At 43.5% G+C, this 24,776-nt stretch overlaps 1 protein-coding gene across 1 annotated transcript in view; it reads right to left on the minus strand.

Annotated features, from left to right (window-relative positions):
- LOC310785223 (rho guanine nucleotide exchange factor TIAM1-like) overlaps window positions 1-24,776 on the minus strand; it is a 204,798-nt gene that overhangs the window by 44,364 nt on the left and 135,658 nt on the right. The window contains 2 exon segments of the mRNA XM_083646226.1: window positions 12,977-13,110; window positions 21,343-21,555. Coding sequence (XP_083502352.1) covers window positions 12,977-13,110; window positions 21,343-21,555 — 347 coding nt within the window.

The following is a 24,776-nucleotide window of genomic DNA, read 5'->3' on the forward strand; positions in this document are numbered from 1 at the left end:
CACTGTCCCAACAGAGCTGAGTCTAGACTAGAACCAGCACTGCCCCAACAGAGCTGAGTCTAGACTAGAACCAGCACTGTCCCAACACAGCTGAGTCTAGACTAGAACCAGCACTGTCCCAACAGAGCTGAGTCTAGACTAGAACCAGCACTGTCCCAACAGAGCTGAGACTAGACTAGAACCAGCACTGTCCCAACAGAGCTGAGTCTAGACTAGAACCAGCACTGCCCCCAACAGAGCTGAGTCTAGACTAGAACCAGCACTGTCCCAACAGAGCTGAGTCTAGACTAGAACCAGCACTGTCCCAACAGAGCTGAGTCTAGACTAGAACCAGCACTGTCCCAACAGAGCTGAGTCTAGACTAGAACCAGCACTGTCCCAACAGAGCTGAGTCTAGACTAGAACCAGCACTGTCCCAACAGAGCTGAGTCTAGACTAGAACCAGCACTGTCCCAACAGAGCTGAGTCTAGACTAGAACCAGCACTGTCCCAACAGAGCTGAGACTAGACTAGAACCAGCACTGTCCCAACAGAGCTGAGTCTAGACTAGAACCAGCACTGCCCCCAACAGAGCTGAGTCTAGACTAGAACCAGCACTGTCCCAACAGAGCTGAGACTAGACTAGAACCAGCACTGTCCCAACAGAGCTGAGTCTAGACTAGAACCAGCACTGCCCCCAACAGAGCTGAGTCTAGACTAGAACCAGCACTGTCCCAACAGAGCTGAGTCTAGACTAGAACCAGCACTGCCCCCAACAGAGCTGAGTCTAGACTAGAACCAGCACTGTCCCAACAGAGCTGAGTCTAGACTAGAACCAGCACTGCCCCCAACAGAGCTGAGTCTAGACTAGAACCAGCACTGTCCCAACAGAGCTGAGTCTAGACTAGAACCAGCACTGCCCCAACAGAGCTGAGTCTAGACTAGAACCAGCACTGTCCCAACAGAGCTGAGTCTAGACTAGAACCAGCACTGTCCCAACAGAGCTGAGTCTAGACTAGAACCAGCACTGTCCCAACAGAGCTGAGTCTAGACTAGAACCAGCACTGTCCCAACAGAGCTGAGTCTAGACTAGAACCAGCACTGCCCCCAACAGAGCTGAGTCTAGACTAGAACCAGCACTGTCCCAACAGAGCTGAGTCTAGACTAGAACCAGCACTGTCCCAACAGAGCTGAGTCTAGACTAGAACCAGCACTGTCCCAACAGAGCTGAGTCTAGACTAGAACCAGCACTGCCCCAACAGAGCTGAGTCTAGACTAGAACCAGCACTGCCCCAACAGAGCTGAGTCTAGACTAGAACCAGCACTGCCCCCAACAGAGCTGAGTCTAGACTAGAACCAGCACTGTCCCAACAGAGCGGAGTCTAGACTAGAACCAGCACTGTCCCAACAGAGCTTCAGTATGTATGTATGTATGTAATATCTGAAGTTGTACCGTTTGTACAGAATGTATTTTTATACAGAATGTAAATTTTGTATGTGATATCTTGAAACTATGCAAGTTGTTTGACCCCAGGAAGAATAGCTGCAGCTGTGCTGTAGCTAATGGGGATCTTAAATAAAGACAAAGACAAAGATGGATGCATGATGCACGTGCCTCAGATCCTCCCGTGCCAAGGCAGCAAATGAAATGACTTTTGTTTACAAAGGTCACAAGTATCACACGAGAAAAAGCCTCTGAACCCCACCCACACACAACACACACACACACACACACACACACACACACACACACACACACACACACACACACACACACACACACACACACACACACACACACACACACACACACACACAATATAATCGATGATACACAAACCTGCTAGAGCTTTTTGTTTCATCATCACAAGCACATTTACCGTATTCTCATATGGCTGAAATTCCAGCATCTCTATCACACACTCGTGCACATCAATACAAAACACACACATCTGGAGCGTGCTGGAGTGTCGGACAATGATATCCATAATATGATGATTTTTCTTCCGACTGGACTGAACTGAGATCAGAAACAGTGAGAAACAGAGTCCACCCCCCCCCTGAAGCCAGAGCAGCTTGACAGCAGGCTGGAAGATGACAACACAACCAATCAGTCATAGACTGAGTGAAACTGACACCAATGCCACCTGTCTCTGTTTTCTCTCTACAACAATACATGTGATATGGTGTGCATGGTATTTCATCCTTTGCAGAACTACATTCTTAATCACTCACCAACTACTTTATTAGGAACACCTGTACACCTGCTGACACATGTAATTATCCAGTCAGCCACTCATGTGGCAGCAGTGCAATGCATAATATCACACAGATACCTGTCAGCTCAGCAGCTTCAGTGACTGTTCATAAGATCACAGACACATGTCAGCAGCAGCTTCAGTGACTGTTCATAAGATCACACAGACACATGTCAGCAGCTTCAGTGACTGTTCATAAGATCACACAGACACATGTCAGCAGCTTCAGTGACTGTTCATAAGATCACAGACACATGTCAGCAGCAGCTTCAGTGACTGTTCATAAGATCAGACAGACACATGTCAGCAGCTTCAGTGACTGTTCATAAGATCATACAGAGACATGTCAGCAGCTTCAGTGACTGTTCATAAGATCACAGACACATGTCAGCAGCTTCAGTGACTGTTCATAAGATCACAGACACATGTCAGCAGCTTCAGTGACTGTTCATAAGATCACACAGACACATGTCAGCAGCTTCAGTGACTGTTCATAAGATCACACAGACACATGTCAGCAGCTTCAGTGACTGTTCATAAGATCACAGACACATGTCAGCAGCTTCAGTGACTGTTCATGAGATCACACAGACACATGTCAGCAGCTTCAGTGACTGTTCATAAGATCACAGACACATGTCAGCAGCTTCAGTGACTGTTCATAAGATCACACAGACACATGTCAGCAGCTTCAGTGACTGTTCATAAGATCACAGACACATGTCAGCAGCTTCAGTGACTGTTCATAAGATCACAGACACATGTCAGCAGCTTCAGTGACTGTTCATGAGATCACACAGACACATGTCAGCAGCTTCAGTGACTGTTCATAAGATCACACAGACACATGTCAGCAGCTTCAGTGACTGTTCATAAGATCACACAGACACATGTCAGCAGCTTCAGTGACTGTTCATAAGATCACAGACACATGTCAGCAGCTTCAGTGACTGTTCATAAGATCACACAGACACATGTCAGCAGCTTCAGTGACTGTTCATAAGATCACAGACACATGTCAGCAGCAGCTTCAGTGACTGTTCATAAGATCACAGACACATGTCAGCAGCAGCTTCAGTGACTGTTCATAAGATCAGACAGACACATGTCAGCAGCTTCAGTGACTGTTCATAAGATCAGACAGACACATGTCAGCAGCTTCAGTGACTGTTCATAAGATCAGACAGACACATGTCAGCAGCTTCAGTGACTGTTCATAAGATCACACAGACACATGTCAGCAGCTTCCCTTCCGTGAAAGGAGTTTGGCAGCGCTGGTCTCCTATTGCGGGGGGGGGGGGGGGGATTCTCTGTTTTGTTTAACCAATCACACTCGTCTTGGGCGGCGCTTAGCTGCAGTCAAACAGGCCTTCTTTTTTTTCTTTTGGGGTATCTTTGTCTTTATTTAGATAGGAGAGTAGGCAGACAGGAAAGGTGGGGAGAGAGAGGGGATGACCTCGGGTTGGATTCGTGGACCCGTGTCGGCCGCGCGAAGGACTGAGCCTCCGTCGTGTGCGTGCTACCAGGTGAGCCACCAGGACGCACCAAGCAGGCCTTCTTTATTGCACAATCCAAATCTTCCTCAAAACTTGCCATTTTCAGCATGTAGCAATGAGCTAGCGTGTAGCTTTCTGCCAGCCGACGATACCACCATCTTCTTAAAAAATCTAGAACAAATTCCTAAAGTCTTTGAATTAATTGATGTGTTTTATAAAGCTTCAGGTTTAACACTTAACCGCAATAAATATGAATTAATGGCCATACATGAATACAAGGGCCTATGGTATTCCTATCAAATCATCTGTGAAATATCTTGGAATCCATATAACCAAAGATGCAAAAATCAGTGAAACTTTATATATACAAGGCAAAGTTGTTGAATGTAAATCTAAGTTGAATATGTGGCTACAAAGAGATCTCACAGTTTATGGAAGAAAGAGATCTCACAGTTTATGGACGGACATATCTAACCAAAATTGAATCACTAGCAAGGTGCATTTATCCTGCATATTCAATGGCCATTCCAAACAAATTCATTAAAACAATCAACCAATTAAACTTTAAATTAATTTGGAAGAAAAGGGGGTTCATTATATTTAAAAAATCTGAAATTATCAAAGAACACAAAGATGGCGGTCTACAGGTTGATTTTGATTTTGAGTGTCTAAATGCTGTGCTGAAACTAAAATGGTTAAAGTCTTTTCTGCTTAGCAATAACTGTATTTGGTATTGTCTCCCCAGGGGGTTGTTAAAAAAAAAGGTGGTATTCACCTTATGTAGCCACGCCCATTTGACCCGGTTGTGTGGTCGCGTGAAAAATAAAAATAAAATAAATAAAAATAAAATGGCTGGCTGCTCCAACATCATCTAACTCTGAATTAACTAATAATTTAGCCAATTGTATGTAACATACCAAATAAAAGCAAACGGCAATGTCTAAGAATGCAACGCCATGTAACTGGCTCGTTAAGTCTCGCATTCCAGGGAATTACGTTAACGTCTGCGGGTCTTATAAGACGTAAATGGCGCGAGTGCTCGGAGGAGAGAAAACTATCTGAAGCTTTCTTTGTTGGAGTCCAGGTATGTTTTACAAGAAAGTGCTCGTCATTGTCGACGATAACGTTATCTGACCTGGCTAACAGTGGATACTCCGCTTGCTTGCTGTGTACCGAGCTCAAAGTAGTAGGCTACATTCTTTGTTTTACCCCCTGCACTGTCCGCTATGACGTTCTTTCATATTTGGCGCCGTGACCGCCGGAAGTGTTAACACGGCCCGGAAGAATTTGGCCCACCCCAGCGTCTGAACATAAGGTGAATAGAGTGTGTCCTTAAATATGACTTCCAGAACGTCCTACCAAGGATTTTATATCCACTCCAGATGGTGCCCATTATTCTCTCAAATAAGGTGGTTAAGATCATTGAAGGTTGGTTCAGTTGAGCTCATTTATATGGAACAAAAGACGGCCTCGATTGAAACTGGCAAAACTACAATTGCCTAAAGCTGCTGGTGGTTTAGATCTCCCAAATGTGAAATGGTATCAGGCAGCTGCACATTTAAGGTTTTTGGCTGAGTGGCTGAGGGGAGACCAGTCCTCTATATGGCTAGATGTTGAAGCCGCTCAGTGTGATTGTCCGCTCAGAAACCTGTTATTTCTTAGAAACCTTGCCTCAGTAAAAAGCCTGTGTAAAAACCCAATTGTTATTAATACTCTAAAGGCATGGAAATTGGTTAGATCGATGGAGGGCCGAACCAAACTAACATCACCTCTTACTTCAATTCAGGGGAACCCTGACTTCCCTCCAGGTCTTAGTGACCTTGGTTTTAACATTTGGAAGGATAGGGGGCTACTAGTTTTAGGGGATTTATTTGATGGCCCTATCCTGATGTCCTTTAACCAGTTACAGCAAAAATATAATTTGTCACACCAAAATTTCTTTCGGTTTCTGCAGGTGAGGGACTTCATACTCCGGCGTACAACATTAACAACAAATATAGAAGCCTCTGAGGTCGAAAGGGTACTCTCACTTGGTCCAAGTAAAGGTTTTATTGGTTTTCTTTATAGTTTATTAAGGTCTACCTCTACTCTGAACACTCTGGCCACCAAGCAGATATGGGAGAGGGACCTTGAGGTGGAGATTAATGACGAGGACTGGTGTGATATATTTGATAATGCCAAAAGAATTTCGGTAACACTTTACAATACTGGTGCAAACATGTGCATGAATGCATGCTTAACTCATGATGAATTAAACCATTAATTGATGCTTACCGCATCATCAACTAATGAAAGGTATGTTTGATGAACACACCGAGTCATATATGAATTACTATTAATTAAGTAGGCTATGCCTATATCATCATAGTTAATTCCTCATCAACACATACATCAACACACTGTGTTCAATAATACCGTAATTCATGTGTTAATTACCACTATTAATGTCACTTTTCCCCAACCAATCTGCATTTTCCTTCCTTCTTAGCTATGTTTTATTCCTGCTGTAATTTGCCCTGTTTTTAATATGTATAGTTCTTATTACGTGAAACTGTTTTTATATGCACTGTAAGGCGACCTTGGGTGTTCTGAAAGGCGCCTCCAAATAAAATGTATTATTATTATTATTATTACTATCGACATCCAGGTTGCCTGCAACCGGAACTTTAGCGTTACCGGACCGCAATGCCGATAGCCCACATCAGAACCAGCTGAGCGAGGCGGTGTGCAGCGTGTCAGGGACTGGCTGGATCTAACCTCTCCCAGCCATTAGCTCGTTCATCATGGGCATTCCTTCCTCTTCGAAGCTTGGTCCACTGCAGGGACACAGAACATGTGGCCGGTGTTTTGTGCCTATCTTACCGGGTGTCTACCGCGTTGATACCAGCGGTGGAAATGGGCCATGCACGACCCAGCAGGCCAGCCACCCCCTACCACTACCCAGGAGAGCCTCTCTCCCGGCCCGACACCCAGGGCAGCCCCCCTACTACCACCACCCATCCAGTCGCCTGCAACCGGGAAATCGATTGAGTTTCCCCCGTTGCATAACGAAGACGTGATGCGCTAGCCACGCTCCTCCTTGTCCGAGCTAGCCTGGTAAACCAGCCCGTCACGTGAACTCACATTTCATTTCCATTCATTTCATTAATAAAGATTGTTGTATTGTATACCCCAGTCTGTGCATTTGATTATTTTAGGGCTTTGACAGTAGCAGTTTCTCCTGCTAACTAGCAGTTTCTCCTGCTGGTATATTAGACCCACATTTATTACAATACTATCAGTAGGCTATCATTCTGATTACTTGTTACTAGTGTAGTAGTGTAGGCTACGCTATTTTATGGAGGTTCCTCTCGTGGCTCAGGCTGATCGAGTGATTGATGCTTGGTGCTCACGGGTAAACTCAAATTGACAGTAGCCTAAAAGAGGCTTGCCCATGGGTTTACCCAATCTGGCATCCGCTGCATGTATTTTTGGGATTTTACTGGGCCACTGTCAAGGTAGCCACGAGAAAACATATTGTTTCCGGCCAAGACTTTCAGAATAAAAGTCGAAATTCATGTTGTAACCAGCTACGCAGTACTGAGCTCTGCGTGCTTTTATTTTTGATGGCAGGCTGAGGCAACGGAAGTAATTGTTTGTGTGCCATGTCTTTCTTGACACTTATTCTCGTGGTCGAGAGCAACTAACGCTAGCTGGTTTGCACAAGGTGGTGGTCGTTTTGCAAATATCAACAGCAGCCTCCGTATTCTTATTCTACGAAGAGTACAAACTGCAAAGCCTAAGAGTCGGTCACAGTGGTGGTGGCAGTGTCGAATGGATACCAATCGCAAGAGGAACGAGCGGGTTTGTTAGAGTTTCAGGTAGCTAGCCGTAGCAATTTAGCTTTAGCAATTTAGCTAGCTTGTGGCTTAGCTAGCTTGTTTGTTGTGTGCGTGCATGGTGGAGACCTGTCGCTACAGTCACGTTGGTTCGGGAAGTGAAGAGCAACACAAGTGAAAAAGGACGAGAGCTGGAAGTTGGAGTTGGACCCACTGGAGAGATCGAGCAACGCGGGCCGTGGGGAGGAGAGGGGAGAGGCCAGACTGTTTCCCCCCAGCTGATACAGACAAGGGGCACTGGAGAGCGAGTCCTTGCTCCAGGGCAGAATGGGACATGTTCACAAACTTGATAAATAAATGTGCTTTTATAACTCCAATGATGGTCTTCACTGATTACCTATATATTTTGAATTGTTCTCATGACTGGAATGCATGCAATTGTGTTGCTATACTGTATAAAAGTGATTTCATGATCAGCATCCATCTACATTAGCTAATGATTTGTGAGGATATCATTATGTCGTGACTTTACAATATGTGGCACAAAACTATTAATTAATACATAAGTATGTCGTGACTTTACTATATGTGGCACATAACAATTAATTAATACATAAGTATGTCGTGACTTTACTATATGTGGCACATAACAATTAATTAATACATAAGTATGTCGTGACTTTACTATCTGTGGCACATAACTATTAATTCATACATAATGATATAGGCACTTGTGAGGCACAACACTTAACTCATACATGTGGTTCTTGGCATATGGGGCTCTATTCTCCCACAGGCCATCGGCGCTATTACGGGCCTTAACCGCAAAAAAACGTGCCTTGCGCCTGTTTCGGCAAGATAGCAATAGGCTTTAGGCTGCCAAATGCGCTTTAGGCCGAATGGGCGTGGCGCAGTCCCAAAGTGGGCGTGTCGGCGCTAAATACCAGCCTAGTGATATCTTGGGACCTGGCCTACATTTAGCGCTTTGCGCTTTTGAAAAGCAGGCCTATTCTCTGCCTTCACTGCTTCTTCTCTGTCACCCTTCTCTCTCTCTCTCTCTGAGTTCCCAGCATGCATTGTGTTTCTTCATTTCGCTACTAAATAGCCACCAAATGAGCCAAAATAGATATAAAAGGTAGTTCTAAATTAATGTGTAATGGTAACACAGCCTGCCATTGTCAACATTTCAATATTGGACCAAATAAAACATCGAAATGAAAACACCACCCTATGTGAAACATATATGTCCTCCTGGGCCTATATATACCCCTTGTCGAGTTAACGTGATTTAGAGAAGTAACAGCGGAACGCGCTTCGGAACACGCTTCTAATGGCATCTGCTATACTGTGATGTCCCTCCAATAACTTGGCCCTATTTCACATTTAGTTTTACAATAAAAACACATTTATGCAATGACTTGACATAATGTAGGGTATATTTATGTGCATCATCCTTCCTGCAGCAGGCGAGAGAAAATGATATCTTTCTGGACAAACTTTCACCAATCTAATAGGCTATATTTTTCTAGCTGATGCATAGAACATTATTTTCACTTTGATCTTGCTATAGTGTAGCGTATTTACATGCTTGCAGTATTGAAACTGCAGTTAGATTGGTTTGAGAAGCATAATAATATGGAATAATAGCCTATAATGCAGACAGACAGGCTGGATGAAGGGAGGGGGGGGGGGGGCAGAGCGTTTGGCTTTCGTCTGGTTTTGCGGGATCACTGGAATTGGAGCTAAAAAGGCAAGCGTGCGATTCGTTTATTGCACTTATCCAATGAGCACGACGATATCAAGTGCGCCTGTCCACGCCCACTGCTTTGATCTGCGCCTGCCGCTCGGCCTAGAAACTGCGCCGATGCAACGATAGGGGCCATAGAGCCTGCAAGACATACATCCAGTGTTTGATGTCTGTTGGAGATGCACAGTGGATACAACGTCAGAGAATGTGTTGGAGTTGGTCTGGTTCGGGGCTACCAAGGCGGGCTACTACACGCATAGCCTATATCAGAGCAGCAACATCGGAATGATAGCTACAGCTGCTGAAATAGCCGTACCCGGCTAAGAGGTTCTGAAGGGCTCTCGGCCGGAGGTGTGGGACCCAGGCAAGGTGAGGGGCAGGGCGGGTAGGGGTTGGGTGGTGGTATCCTGGGTAAACCCAGCCCCCCCCAGTGACCTGCTCTCAGACAGACCCTGCTCACTAGTCAACAGGTCTGAGAGCAGGTCACGTGGGGCTGGGTTTACCCGTGGTAGTAGGGGGGCTGCCCTGGGTGTCGGGCCGGGAGAGAGGCTCTTAGCCTGGGTAGTGGTAGGGGGTGGCTGGCCTGCTGGGTCGTGCATTTAGACACCCGGTAAGATAGGCACAAAACACCGGCCACATGTTCTGTGTCCCTGCAGTGGACCAAGCTTCGAAGAGGAAGGAATGCCCATGATGAACGTCGAGGTAATGGCTGGGAGAGGTTAGATCCAGCCGGTCCCTGACACGCTGCACACCGCCTCGCTCAGCTGGTTCTGAATCATGTGGGCTATCGGCATTGCGGTCCGGTAACGCTAAAGTTCCGGTTGCAGGGAGCTGAATGTCGATAGTAATAATAATAATAATACATTTTATTTGGAGGCGCCTTTCAGAACACCCAAGGTCGCCTTACAGTGCATATAAAAACAGTTTCACGTAATAAGAACATATAGGCTACATATTAAAAACAGGGCAAATTACAGCAGGAATAAAACATAGCTAAGAAGGAAGGAAAATGCAGATTGGTTGGGGAAAAGTGACATTAATAGTGGTAATTAACACATGAATTACGGTATTATTGAACACAGTGTGTTGATGTATGTGTTGATGAGGAATTAACTATGATGATATAGGCATAGCCTACTTAATTAATAGTAATTCATATATGACTCGGTGTGTTCATCAAACATACCTTTCATTAGTTGATGATGCGGTAAGCATCAATTAATGGCTTAATTCATCATGAGTTAAGCATGCATTCATGCACATGTTTGCACCAGTATTGTAAAGTGTTACCAGAATTTCTGTGTGCAACAGACTGTGGTCGATGCAGCTAAGAATTATACATAGATTGCAAATATCACCCAGTCTTCGTCATAAAATGAATGCTAGCCTGTCTCCCCTCTGCCTTAAGTGTAAGATAGAGGTGGGAGATTACACTCACTGCATATGGTCATGTCCTAAGATAGAACGATACTGGTGCAGCAGTGCAGCAGTTGAGTGTCATCTTTGGTGTGGAGTTGGACCCAGACCCTGTCAGCCTTATTCTTGGTCTTCCCCATAAGAAACTCGTTTATAAACATCACAAACGGCTATTTAATTTATTAACTTTTGCTGCTAGAAAAAATATTTTTTTATTTTGGATTAAAGACAAACCTCCAACAAAGAGGAACTGGCACCAGATAATTATGCAGCTTATGCCTCTGGAGTTCATGACATGTATGCTGCACTCAACAACCGATGTCTTTTATAAAGTGTGGGAGCCCTACCTGAAATATATCGACCCTAACCTAGCAGAGACACTGACTATTGGATATCTCAACCGAAGTGATACTGCCACCTGAATACTGCCTTTTGCCTTGTACATCTAATTTAATTTAATTTATTTTATCGTATTTTCATTCATCTGTCCATCCTTTTCTTCATTGTTGTCCACATATGTGTCTTTGTGAAGTGTTTAAGCTGCCCTGTCTTTTTGTTTTTGTTTTTTGTCTTTGTCGCTGTCTTGTCTTGAAAAATTTAAAATTGAATAAAAATATTATTGAAAAAAAATATATATGACTTCCAGATAGAAAAACTGCCAGTTAAACTGTCCTCATTTCACAAACAGGTTCGGTTATGTTGGAAACGCATGTACACACATAATTTCACCCCACATCAAACCCCCATTTGGAACAACAGATATGTACTATGCAATGGTTGGTAAATCTCTCTACTTACAACATTGGATGGATACAAATGGCTGGTCCATAACCCATCTCATTAATGATCAGGGACACTGGCTATCTTATAAACTTCTGTCTGAAATAAATATGACATAACTTGCACACCTGCTCAGTTTAACAAAGTGACCAAAGCGATTCCTGCTGCAGTTAAACTGTTGGTCCAAAACATGGACACTCAACCCTGTGTGATAAACCTGCCCACGCTCCATTTTAATGGTCAAGATTTTATGATTGAAAAAACTGATAACAAATTGACGCGCAATCACCTGAACAATATTCTGTACCCAATAAGATCAAATAGGAATTCCACCATCCAACTGTTCTCAGAATCAGATGTAAAAAAAAGAGAACTAGCTATATTACTTACCCTTTAAGCCCAAAAACAAAATAAGTCCATTTCAAACACAACCTGATACTCTTAGCAAAATGTTTCATCCATGCGTCTACATGGAGGAAAATGAAAGCCCTTTTCTCTGTTTTTAAAAAGGACCTTGTGGACAATCATCTAAGTGCCTTAAAACTAATGAAAAGAAAACATGCAAAGTCTCTCCTCAAAGCTTATACAGATCTGGAAATCTTTTGAGAACCTCTAGCATAAATACGGACGATTTGTTTGATTGATTTCAATTGAACTTTTATTTATTTTAATATTATTTCTTTATTTCTTTCCTATCATACATGTTGTACTTTATCTTTGTTACTAATGTGCCTTGTATGTTGAACGTAATGTTGCCATGATGTTGTAAATGACTACCTTCAATAAATAAAATAAATAAAAGTTTCTGCCATTAGCTTGCTAGTTAGCGTTTCACTTCAGTGTCCGGGGACAATTACAGCGACACATGGGGAGGGGGGAGCGGAAGCCGCTCTGATTGACATGGTCGGAGCCAATGACAGAGCTTGTAAGCGGGGAGCGGGAAATCCGGCAGCGACTGAAATGGACGCCTCCAATGGGAGAGCAGCTGTAGAGGAGGGGAGGGGCTTATGCCAGCAGCCTGTTTCCATGCAGCCATACTCCTCTCCCAGAAGGGAGGGGAGGCTGGCCAGTGAGACTACCTTGACCATGACATGGTTGTTGGTGGTGACATACGGGCTGGTGTGAGTATTTTTGAAACTGCTGATCTTCTGGAATTTTCACACACACAACCATGTCTAGAGTTTACACAGAATGGTGTGTGTGTGTGTGTGTGTGTGTGTGTGGGGGGGGGGATGTTGTGCCTTGGTGATGAGAGAGGTCAGAGGAGAATGGCCAGACTGGTTGGAGCTGACAGAAAGGCTTCAGTGACATGTCCGACCTTGGGGCAATGTCACTTTGCTAGCTGATACCTACCGAGTAGTATTAGACTTAGTACTTTAATAGGAACACAGTGTTCCTAACAAAGTGCTTGAGAGTGTATATCAAAGATGTGTTTGTGTCTGCATGTTTTTTCCCTGTGCCTGTCTGCCTTGGCCTGTTTACCTTCTGCCCAGCGTCAGCACAGCTCTTGTCTTCCAGATGATCTCCGGGGCTCAGTGGGGCCAGTCGAGATCCATCCTCCAAAGTCTCATCCAGACTCTCCACTGTCAACCCCGACACCTCGTCCAAGATGTCCTCTACAGAGGGAAACAGAGACCTTACTGTGTATACGTGTGTGTATATACACTGAATGTCCTCTACAGAGGGAAACAGAGACCTTACTGTGTATACGTGTGTGTATATACACTGAATGTCCTCTACAGAGGGAAACAGAGACCTTACTGTGTATACGTGTGTGTATATACACTGAATGTCCTCTACAGAGGGAAACAGAGACCTTACTGTGTATATGTGTGTATATACACTGAATGTCATCTACAGAGGGAAACAGAGACCTTACTGTGTATACGTGTGTGTATATACACTGAATGTCCTCTACAGAGGGAAACAGAGACCTTACTGTGTATACGTGTGTGTATATACACTGAATGTCCTCTACAGAGGGAAACAGAGACCTTACTGTGTATATGTGTGTATATACACTGAATGTCCTCTACAGAGGGAAACAGAGACCTTACTGTGTATACGTGTGTATATATACACTGAATGTCCTCTACAGAGGGAAACAGAGACCTTACTGTGTATATGTGTGTATATACACTGAATGTCCTCCACAGAGGGAAACAGAGACCTTACTGTGTATACGTGTGTGTATATACACTGAATGTCCTCCACAGAGGGAAACAGAGACCTTACTGTGTATACGTGTGTATATATACACTGAATGTCCTCTACAGAGGGAAACAGAGACCTTACTGTGTATACGTGTGTATATATACACTGAATGTCCTCTACAGAGGGAAACAGAGACCTTACTGTGTATACGTGTATATATACACTGAATGTCCTCTACAGAGGGAAACAGAGACCTTACTGTGTATACGTGTGTGTATATACACTGAATGTCCTCCACAGAGGGAAACAGAGACCTTACTGTGTATACGTGTGTATATACTGTATACACTGAATGTCCTCTACAGAGGGAAACAGAGACCTTACTGTGTATACGTGTATATATACACTGAATGTCCTCTACAGAGAGAAACAGAGACCTTACTGTGTATACGTGTGTATACACTGAATGTCCTCTACAGAGGGAAACAGAGACCTTACTGTGTATACGTGTGTATATACACTGAATGTCCTCTACAGAGGGAAACAGAGACCTTACTGTGTATATGTGTGTATATACACTGAATGTCCTCTACAGAGGGAAACAGAGACCTTACTGTGTATACGTGTGTGTATATATACACTGAATGTCCTCTACAGAGGGAAACAGAGACCTTACTGTGTATACGTGTGTATATACACTGAATGTCCTCTACAGAGGGAAACAGAGACCTTACTGTGTATATGTGTGTATATACACTGAATGTCCTCTACAGAGGGAAACAGAGACCTTACTGTGTATACGTGTGTGTATATACACTGAATGTCCTCTACAGAGGGAAACAGAGACCTTACTGTGTATATGTGTGTATATACACTGAATGTCCTCCACAGAATGAAACAGAGACCTTACTGTGTATACGTGTGTATATATACACTGAATGTCCTCTACAGAGGGAAACAGAGACCTTACTGTGTATACGTGTATATATACACTGAATGTCCTCTACAGAGGGAAACAGAGACCTTACTGTGTATACGTGTGTATATATACACTGAATGTCCTCTACAGAGGGAAACAGAGACCTTACTGTGTGTAACTACTTATTGAATGCTATTCTACAATTCTTACTTTTACAATCCCATTGACCGTATTTTATTTTATTTTATTTTATTTTATTTTATTTTATTTTATTTTATTTTATTTTATTCTATTTTATTCTATTTTATTCTATTTTATTCTATTTTATTCTATTTTATACTATTTTATTCTATTTTATTTTATTTTATTTTATTTTATTTTATTTTATTGCATTTTATTGCATTTTATTGCATTGCATTTATTGCATTTTATTGTATTGACTGTTTTTACGTTTAGGGAGATACTGTGTGATACTGTGTTATGCTATGTTGTGTTATGTGGATATTTCATGCCTGAGTGCGAGCAACTGTAACTTGTCCCAATTTCCCCCCCGGGGATCATTAAAGTCTTTCTGATTCTGATTCAGGCTTTAGCTCAGGAGTTAGAGCAGGTCGGCCAATGACGCAAGGGTTGGCGGTTCGATCCCCGCTCCCTCCCAGCTGCTGTCATTGTGTCCTTGGGCAAGACACTTAACCCTCCTTGCTCCCGATGGTGTGTAGGCACCCTGCGTGGCAGCCTGCCGCCATCGGTGTATGAATGGGTGAATGTAGACTACCTACTGATTGTAAAGCGCTTTGGATAAAAGCGCTATATAAATGCAGGCCATTTACCATTCTGATTCTGATACGTGTGTAGATACACTGAATGCCCTAAGGGTTACGAGACATCTTCCTGATCTGGAGTTGCAGCGCCTTTTGCACAATCGATTGTCTCAAAGGTGAAAAATCTCTCTCCAAATCATCTGCTTTTCTTTGTCTTATATCTCCTCCTTTGTGACTGGTACTATGTAATATGGGGGAATCAACAAGGGATGTGGCTTTGATCTGGATTCACCTCAGTGCACTCAATGGAAAGAGTGTCCTTCATATTTTGTACAATTCAGTGCAAATATACACACGCATGCATTCACCATGCATACCGACAGGAGTTTAGTACTGGTCTGGACAGAATTAAGAGACTTTGATCTTTTACTGCACACGTGTTTTTAATAATGTAACCCAGTGTACACCTAGCCGCTCTTAAACTATGATATCATCAATAAGACTCCCATCTGGTTGCTGGGTCCGTTTTTAACTGCCTGTCTGACCCTTTGCGTAAGGCATCCGACTTGATGACCGCTTCCCACTGTTAAAGGGTCCACATGAATATTCATACTCTTCTGAGTCGCTGTATAAACAATGGCAGCTTGTCAGCCCCCCCCCCCCCCCCCCCCCCCCCCCCGCTGCAACCTCCAAATTTATAACGAATACAAACGCTGTGCTTGCATGGAGAGAGAGAGGGCAGGTCAGAGGAGAGGTGCTGGCTGCCTGCAGGTCAGCCATCAGACAGCATCCATGCATAATTAGTAGATCGCCCTATTCACCCCCTTGCTTAAAAAGACATCGCTCATCTCCATTCTCCCTTTCTCCTCTGCAGAGTTCAGCTTCCAGAGGGTATTTATTTACACTACAAAGACATCAAAACATGAAGACAAAATAAAAGGGGGAAACGTAAAAAAAAACTGAGGGTATGTCTTCCCCATGCCTTTCGGGGGCCTTGTGCCCAAGGTGGGCCATCTCGCCTTTCTGTGTGGAGTTTGCATGTTCTCCCCCATGCTCCTCTGTGGTTTTCTCTCCATATAACATCCCTACTAAAAACATGCAAGAAGGTCATCTTCTGACCAGAGCCCTGTACTACGAAACTAGTTTAACAGATCCGCGATAAGTCCCTTTGATCTGGTTTGACTGAACAGGATCAAAGCTATCTAGTTAACTGATACTACGACGCTGGTTTTTTACTAGGTAAGTGGACCTGGGATCTGCCTGTGCACGCGCACGTTTTTCGCTCGTGCACAGGCGCGCGTCCACGCGAAAGAGGTGCGCTAGCCAATCACATTATGAACAGCTGAGTTGATCCACGCCCACACCCATTTCCACACCCATTTCCTCGTTCCATGAAAGCGCAGTGCATGATCAGAGTTTTAGCGGATATTTAATGTATCCGCGATTTAATGTCAGAATGAAAATCCGCGTTGGATAGTCTGCTGAAGGGCTGTCTAAAGCAGCAGCTTGTATTCACATCAGTCATTTGATTTAGGCTACTTTGATCAGCGATTTCTGTCTGATACAGCTGCATACATTGATACAGCAGCAACAAATGTAATCTCAGTCTATACATTTCCACAATCTGTAAGCCTATTTAGACCATAGATTTAGAAACGCATGCTCAATGAATAATGATCTCTATCACTCATGTGTTTGGTTGCACTGATCGAATAATTCATATATAAAATAGCCTAGTATAAAGCCTAATAGCCTACTATAAAAGAGAAAACTGCTGAACTGAATTGAGACGATGCGGGCATAGTTATCATTGATAAAAACTAGCCTATTTTTGCTCATATATTGGCATACAGCCTACAGGACACAGTTCCAGCTGAAAGATGCAAGAATAGCCTGCATATTTAGTATTGGGGCTATCCATATTTATCCCATATCTATATTATATGTATAGGCTTTTCTGGCATGTAGGAGAATATCACCCTCACTCCATTTGAGGGTCCATTCATGATATGCGCCGCGGTGATTAATAGTGATCATATTTCTCCACGCATCGTTTAGCTGTTAAGACATAAAGTGGTAAGTAGGCTTAATTTAATTATGTAGCCTACAGAGCCACAAATGTTTTTCTTGTTATATTCTCAGTTGACTGCAATCTATTTTTCATATGGCGATCTTATATGAACGGCGAGTGACTCCAGAGAGCCGATTATATGGGTCTGTCATGGATTTTGATCTTATCCTCTGAAGCTAACCTGGTTGCGACCAGGTTAGCTTTGCAGCGTCAGTTGCCATGGTGATTGAAAGTTAACTTGCTTTGTAGTACGGCTAAACCAGGTTTAAACTCAAACTTACTCGGATAAGGCATTAAACTAGCTTCGTAGTACAGGCTACAGAAGACATTGCCCCCCCCACCCCGGGCATTTCACTGCAGCTGCCCACCGCTCCTGGCCAGCCCATGGAGGACGTGGAGCCAGGATGGGAAAAATGAAGAGAAATTTCACGGCGCCTCTAAGCGTGTGTCTATGTGTGTGTATAATGTGCATGTGTATCGGTGCATTGTGACAAATAAAGACCGTTTGTCCATCCTGTACCTTTAAAAAGCTGAGAACTGAGCAATTTCTGATGTTGTGATTTAAAGCACTCCCCCCCCCCCCAGATTCATATACCGTAATTTCCGGACTATAAGCCGCGGCTTTTTCCCCGTTTTTTGGCCCTGCGGCTTATATAACGGTGCGGCTTATCTATGGATTTTTTCAGAAAATAAATAAATAAATACAAATAAAATCTCTCTTTTTTAGCACTCTTTCTAACTATAAATCCACTTCTGTTTTAATTTCCTCTCTTGCCCTCTTTTCACCACACCGCGGACACTGTGTGCACTGTAAAAATAAACAAAGGTGGTGTTGTGTTATGTTGTTTTGTTGAAATGTTACGGTAATACGGTAAATGGGAGCTTCCTCAAACAGCCAACAATCCCCTCTGTGCGTGAACCCTTACATATGGTAATTACGGTAAGCAAACGGCCACTCGGTGACCTCCAAAATCGATGGATTTTACAGGTTACACAGCTTCATCAGCACATTTTATGTGCATTGCTTTGCTGCTTGTTTTTTCGATTATTTTTTTGTAAAGCACCTTGAATTGCCTTTGTGTATGAAAGACTTGACATCATTGGCGGAAATCAACCGGTTACTCCTACCGGTTCAAAGTTCATCAGCAGCCCGGAATCACAACAAGACGAGCAGTCTCTCACTTACCATGGGGAAGGTACGCAGAAATTCACACGACGCAGCTTTCAAGTTGAAAGCAGTCAATCTCGCATTAAAAGAGGGAAACAGAGCAGCAGCGCGTACCCTGAGCATCAATGAGTCAATGGTGAGGCGTTGGAAGGCGCAGCAGGAGGAACTGTCTCAGTGCAAGAAGACCAAAAAGTCCTTCAGAGGTCATAAAAGCAGATGGCCCGAACTTGAAGATTTCCTTGAAGATTGGGTGTTGACCCAGAGAGCAGACGGCCGAGGCGTTTCCACGGTGCAGATCCGACTGAAGGCCAAAACAGTCGCCACCGAAATGAAAATTGAACATTTCAGAGGTGGGCCATCTTGGTGCTTCCGATTCATGAGACGAAAGGGACTGTCCGTCAGGGCGAGGACGACTGTGTGCCAGCAACTCCCTCCCGACTACCAGGAGAAAATCACAAACTTCGGCGAATTCACACAAAGGAAGATCAAGGAATATTCCATCGAACCGGAGCAGATCATAAATATGGATGAAGTGCCTTTGACGTTCGACCTGCCACTCACTCGGACTGTTAACAAGAAAGGTGAATCGTCGATCACATTGAGAACCACTGGGCACGAGAGAATGAATTTCACTTGTGTTCTGGCCTGCACAGCATCTGGAGTAAAGCTGCCGCCAATGGTGATTTTTAAGCGGATTACGATGCCGAAAGAGAAAATTCCCAGTGGGATATGCCTCAGAGTCAACAAGAAAGGGTGGATGATGGAAAGTGTCATGAAGGAGTGGCTGGCTGAGTGCTACGTCAAGCGCCCTGGAGGATTCTTTCGGCAAAAAAAAGCTCTGCTCGTTCTCGACAGCATGAGGGCTCATATAACAGATTCCGTGAAAGCAGCCATCAAGACCACAAACTCCATTCCAGCTGTGATTCCTGGGGGCACAACGAAGCATCTGCAGCCACTTGACATCAGTGTCAATCGTGCGTTCAAAGTGGCACTACGCGTTGAGTGGGAGGCGTGGATGACGAGCGGCGATAAATCATTCACCAAAACTGGTCGCATGCGAAAAGCAACTTTCGCTCAAGTTTGCCAGTGGGTCCTGACAGCGTGGAGGAGTGTGAAAACATCCACGATCACCAACGGGTTCCGAAAGGCTGGACTGCTGCGTGATGATGACGCCGGCACAGCTGGGCGCCTTCAGAGGCTGTTCGATTCCGACACCGACAGTGACGAAGAGGAGTTCCTTGGTTTTGAGAGTGACAACGAAGGAGAGAGGAGAGTGGTTGACGAAGCCACCCTGAACCTGTTCGTTTCCGACACTGAAGTTGAGGACTTTGCTGGTTTCAGTACGGAGGAAGAAGAGGAAGACGAGGATTAGTGACTTGACTTTGACTCTGTTTACAGCCGTTTGCTGCACCTTCACCTAAAAGATGAAGACAAGGATTACGGTACCTGGTTTGATTGTTGACAGCACCTTATCCTTTTGAGGATTGTTATATTATTGTTTTCCAGTTAATTTGTTTACTGCACCTTACCTTAACCTTTTGAGAATGGTTTTATTGTTTAAAGCACATTATCCTTTTGAGGATTGTTTTATTGTTTACAGCACATTATCCTTTTGAGGATTGTTTTATTATTATTATTATTGTTTTATTTTTTATATTTATTTTGTTGAAATGTTAATAAATGGGAGCTTCTTATAGTAGCCTACCGTAATGCTGATTTTGTTGAAATGTTAATAAATGGGAGCTTCCCCAAACAGCCATCTCTTTCCCGACATTCCTCTCTGTGCACGAACCCTTACATATGGTAATTAAACATCAAAACACCCGCGGCTTATAGTCCGGTGCGGCTTATATATGTAAAAAACAGTCAATTTTGCTGCTGCGGCTTATATACCGGTGCGCCTTATAGTCCGGAAATTACGGTATATAGAAGAGTCCCGACATCTCCATTCATTCCAATGGACCAGTTTTTTACTCTCAAGAGTTTCAGGAAGTAAGGTCCTGGATTAAGCAGCACTGTCGAGTTGCAGCAAAATGGACAGTTTGTGTTGTACTCTGATTTTTTTTTTGTTTTTTTTTTTTAATCAAATTGTACATTATCAGCTTATTTTAGCATTCCAAAGTAGCGCGAGATCCCTTCCTGGCTGTTCATTGGCTAATGAGTCAAGCATTTTGGTCCTCCGCTGACGCCACTCTCTCTCTAAATTGCTCTGGTCAACCCCCCCCACCCCCTTCCCAAATATCCCACCTATCAAACGCCACAGCAAACAACAAATGTATTGCTGGTAAGGTAGAGGAGGGTAACGTTTAGGCTGCAGAAAATTATGAGGAAAGCAGCCCATTCTGGTTTTGTAAGTCTGCCACAAAGATAATTCCAGAACAAAAATCTGTTACACAACACCATGAAGCTACTTGGGGTGTGGTAAAGATGAAAGATTTGTTTCCTTAAATGAACCAAAACCAAATGTATTTTCCACTCATGATGACCCAAAGTTATCCAAGTGGATGGTTGCTGCTGCATTTCAACAAACCCTCACGACATTGGACCTCAATCGACATGTTTGGTCCACTGATTTGCCAATTGCCACTGAATACGTCACTAGGGGGCACTGTTTGTACACATCTTTGCTTTGAAAGTATGATAATACATTTTCATCAATCATTGTTTAAGGGATGAACAAATAGCCCCACGACATGACCCATGATCTCTCCATTAATTTGTGAATGTATGGTGCTGGTAATCCCTGTGAAAAGCCACATTCCCAGGAAGCCTCACCTTGGCTTTGGGAGAAGATGTCGGTGGCGGGGTCGTGTTCCCCGTCAGAGCGTCGGGGAGGAAGGGAGCAGAGCCGCCGAGGGTCCAGCTGGGGCAAGGTGCTCACGCTCAAGGTCAGCGCTTGGTTAACAAACGCAGCACTCATGTCGTCCATTTGGAGGGCGGAGGCCGGTTTACCATTCAGCAACAGGATCTCGTCCCCTGCTCTCAAACCTATATAGGACAGAACGAAGGGAGAAACAAGGAGATGAATCTGCACTTCAAGCTGCTTCTGGTGGTTCCCTGCACGTAACTTTACATGCCTGAAAACCTACAAAAACCTTGACACCTATGACTCAAGTGCATTTTCTCAAAGCAGTGTCACCAAAATCTGGGGAGACAAGCGCACGTGGACGCACGCACACGCACACACACACAGCACATTAGCCTTCCTATGGTCCATCAAATCAGAAGCAGTAATTTGTATATCTAAAAAATATCTACAAACAACAACAAACATTTCAACAGTTACACCGTGTGCAGACAGGGATGGGATCTAATCCTATACATTAAAAATGCATCCTTCCATCTTCCTTTGCTGGAGGCAAGTGATCTAACAAGACTGGATAGGTTGAAGAAGGTGGGTGCAATAGAGAGCCACAGGAATGAGTCCGGAAAACATCGATGCTAACACTCCCGGCCGGGTTCTTCACTGTTTCTGCCTATGGGATTTTTGAATGCGTCTGTGGTTAACGCAAGCTTATTCAAACGCGAACCAGTGTTCAGCGAGATAATCTTCACACATGAGGACCACTTTTATGAGTTTTGAAGCTTTTACGTGCCGTTAAAAGGGCGGCTAGCTAGCAAACGGCTAAATGAGACTACACTGTTGAGTCGACGGGGATAGTATACGTCCAATAACGTCATCACTTCAAAGGATGAACACGGAAATTCTCGGTAACCCTTTATTTTACAGGTACCCTAGTTACATATGAACTATTTGTAATTCCACATGAACACCAAATGTAATTACACAGTAATTACCAATAGTTACAAATGATGTTCATATGTAGTTACATTGTAACAGACCTGTAAAATGGAGTGAGTCTGTTCAACTGTAGTTCATATGTAGTTACATGGTAACGGACCTGTAAAGTGGAGTGAGTCTATTCAACTGTAGTTCATATGTAGTTACATTGTAACGGACCTGTAAAGTGGAGTGAGTCTATTCAACTGTAGTTCATATGTAGTTACATGGTAACAGACCTGTAAAGTGGAGTGAGTCTATTCAACTGTAGTTCATATGTAGTTACATGGTACCGGACCTGTAAAGTGGAGTGAGTCTATTCAACTGTAGTTCATATGTAGTTACATGGTAACAGACCTGTAAAGTGGAGTAGGTCTATTCAACTGTAGTTCATATGTAGTTACATTGTAATGGACCTGTAAAGTGGAGTGAGTCTATTCAACTGTAGTTCATATGTAGTTACATGGTAACAGACCTGTAAAGTGGAGTGAGTCTATTCAACTGTAGTTCATATGTAGTTACATGGCACCGGACCTGTAAAGAAGCTCTGGCCTGGGACAGAGATTGCTAAAAGCCAGTGGTGGATTCGAACCACTGAACTTCAGATTACAAAGCAGGCGGCTTTAACCACTCAGCCACGAGGGCTTTCCAACTTTCTTAGTGGAGTTTGGGAGGATAACTGTATGTCAGTCAGATGTAGTTGTCACTTCCTAGCTTTGTTATTATAAGCATAGACTTGGGGGAAAATGTTGATACTTTGTTAGTTGTAGCTTGAAAGACAGGCAATATTGATTAATGTGAATGCATTTCTGCAGTGTGACTGTGCCAGCCCCCCCCCCTCCCCTATTTACAACACAATTCAGAAAATTATTAGATTGTATTTTTTTATTTAAAATCTTTAAATATAACTAAATGTTTCTAGAGCACAGTGCATACAATTTATTTAGCAAATAGGGGGGACTTCCCCCCTTATGTGGATTAGGGGATTTATAGACTTTGGGGGGTGGGGGGTGGGGGGTGGGTGGGGGCTGGGTATAGACTTTGGGGAGAGATGATCCGGGGGTCTGGTGACCAAAGGGGTCTTTGAGGGGCTTCGACTGGGTCCCCAACAAATTGAGAAATTGGGAAATTGATGGGGAAATGACTCATTTACAATAAGCTAACAATTAGAATGTAGAAGAATGGCTATTTTGATTATAGTTTCACTGTTACCTCTATATCTACAATACTTTTATTAGAATTTTTGTATGGGAATTCTAGACAAAATCATACCTACAACTAAATAAAGTATCAATATTTGCCCCCAAGTCTCTGTGTATAATAACAAAGCTATGAAGTGACAGCAACTACATCTGACTGACATACAGTTATCCTCTTAAACTCCACCATGAAAGTTGGAAAGCCCTCGTGGCTGAGTGGTTAAAGCCGCCTGCTTTGCAATCAGAAGTTCAGTGGTTCGAATCCACCACTGGGTTTTACGAATCTCTGTCCCAGCCGGGAGCTTCTTTACAGGTCCGGTACTATGTAACTACATATGACCTACTGTTGAAAAGACTCACTCCACTTTACAGGTCCGGTACCATGTAACTACATATGAACTACAGTTAAATAGACTCACTCCACTTTACAGGTCCGGTACCATGTAACTGCATATGAACTACAGTTGAACAGACTCACTCCACTTTACAGGTCCGGTACCATGTAACTACATATGAACTACAGTTGAACGGTCTCACTCCACTTTACAGGTCCAGTACCATGTAACTACATATGAACTACAGTTGAACGGTCTCACTCCACTTTACAGGTCTGTTACAATGTAACTACATATGAACTACAGTTGAACAGACTCACTCCATTGTACAGGTCCATTACAATGTAACTACATATGAACTACAGTTGAACAGACTCACTCCATTTTACAGGTCTGTTACAATGTAACTACATATGAACTTCATTTATAACTATTGGTAATTACTGTGTAATTACATTTGGTGTTCATGTGTAATTACAAATAGTTCATATGTAACTAGGGTACCTGTAAAATAAAGGGTTACCAAATTCTCTTTCCCTCACCTGGTTGAGCCCGGGGTAATCAGTGCACAGCAGCGCACACATCAACAACACTCCAGGTTGAGTGGTGACATGACGTGGAAGCCTATGCGACACTGTGTGTAGTTCTGAAATAGCTTAGCATGAGCTTTTTACTTCTAGGTCTCGCATTTACGCTTCAAAACTCATGAAAGTGGTCCTCATGTGTGAAGATTATCTCGCTAAACACTGGTTCGCGTTTGATTAAGCTTGCGTTGCCCAGAGACCTTATTTGAAGCATCGCGCCAAAAACCCATTAAAAAATCCCATAGGCAGAAACAGTGAAGAACCAGGAAGTCCGGGACTTCCGCGTTCAACCAATCAATCAATCAATCAA

Source organism: Poromitra crassiceps (assembly GCF_964638095.1).
Source record: "Poromitra crassiceps genome assembly, chromosome: 1".
In the NCBI taxonomy this organism is placed as follows: domain Eukaryota; kingdom Metazoa; phylum Chordata; class Actinopteri; order Beryciformes; family Melamphaidae; genus Poromitra; species Poromitra crassiceps.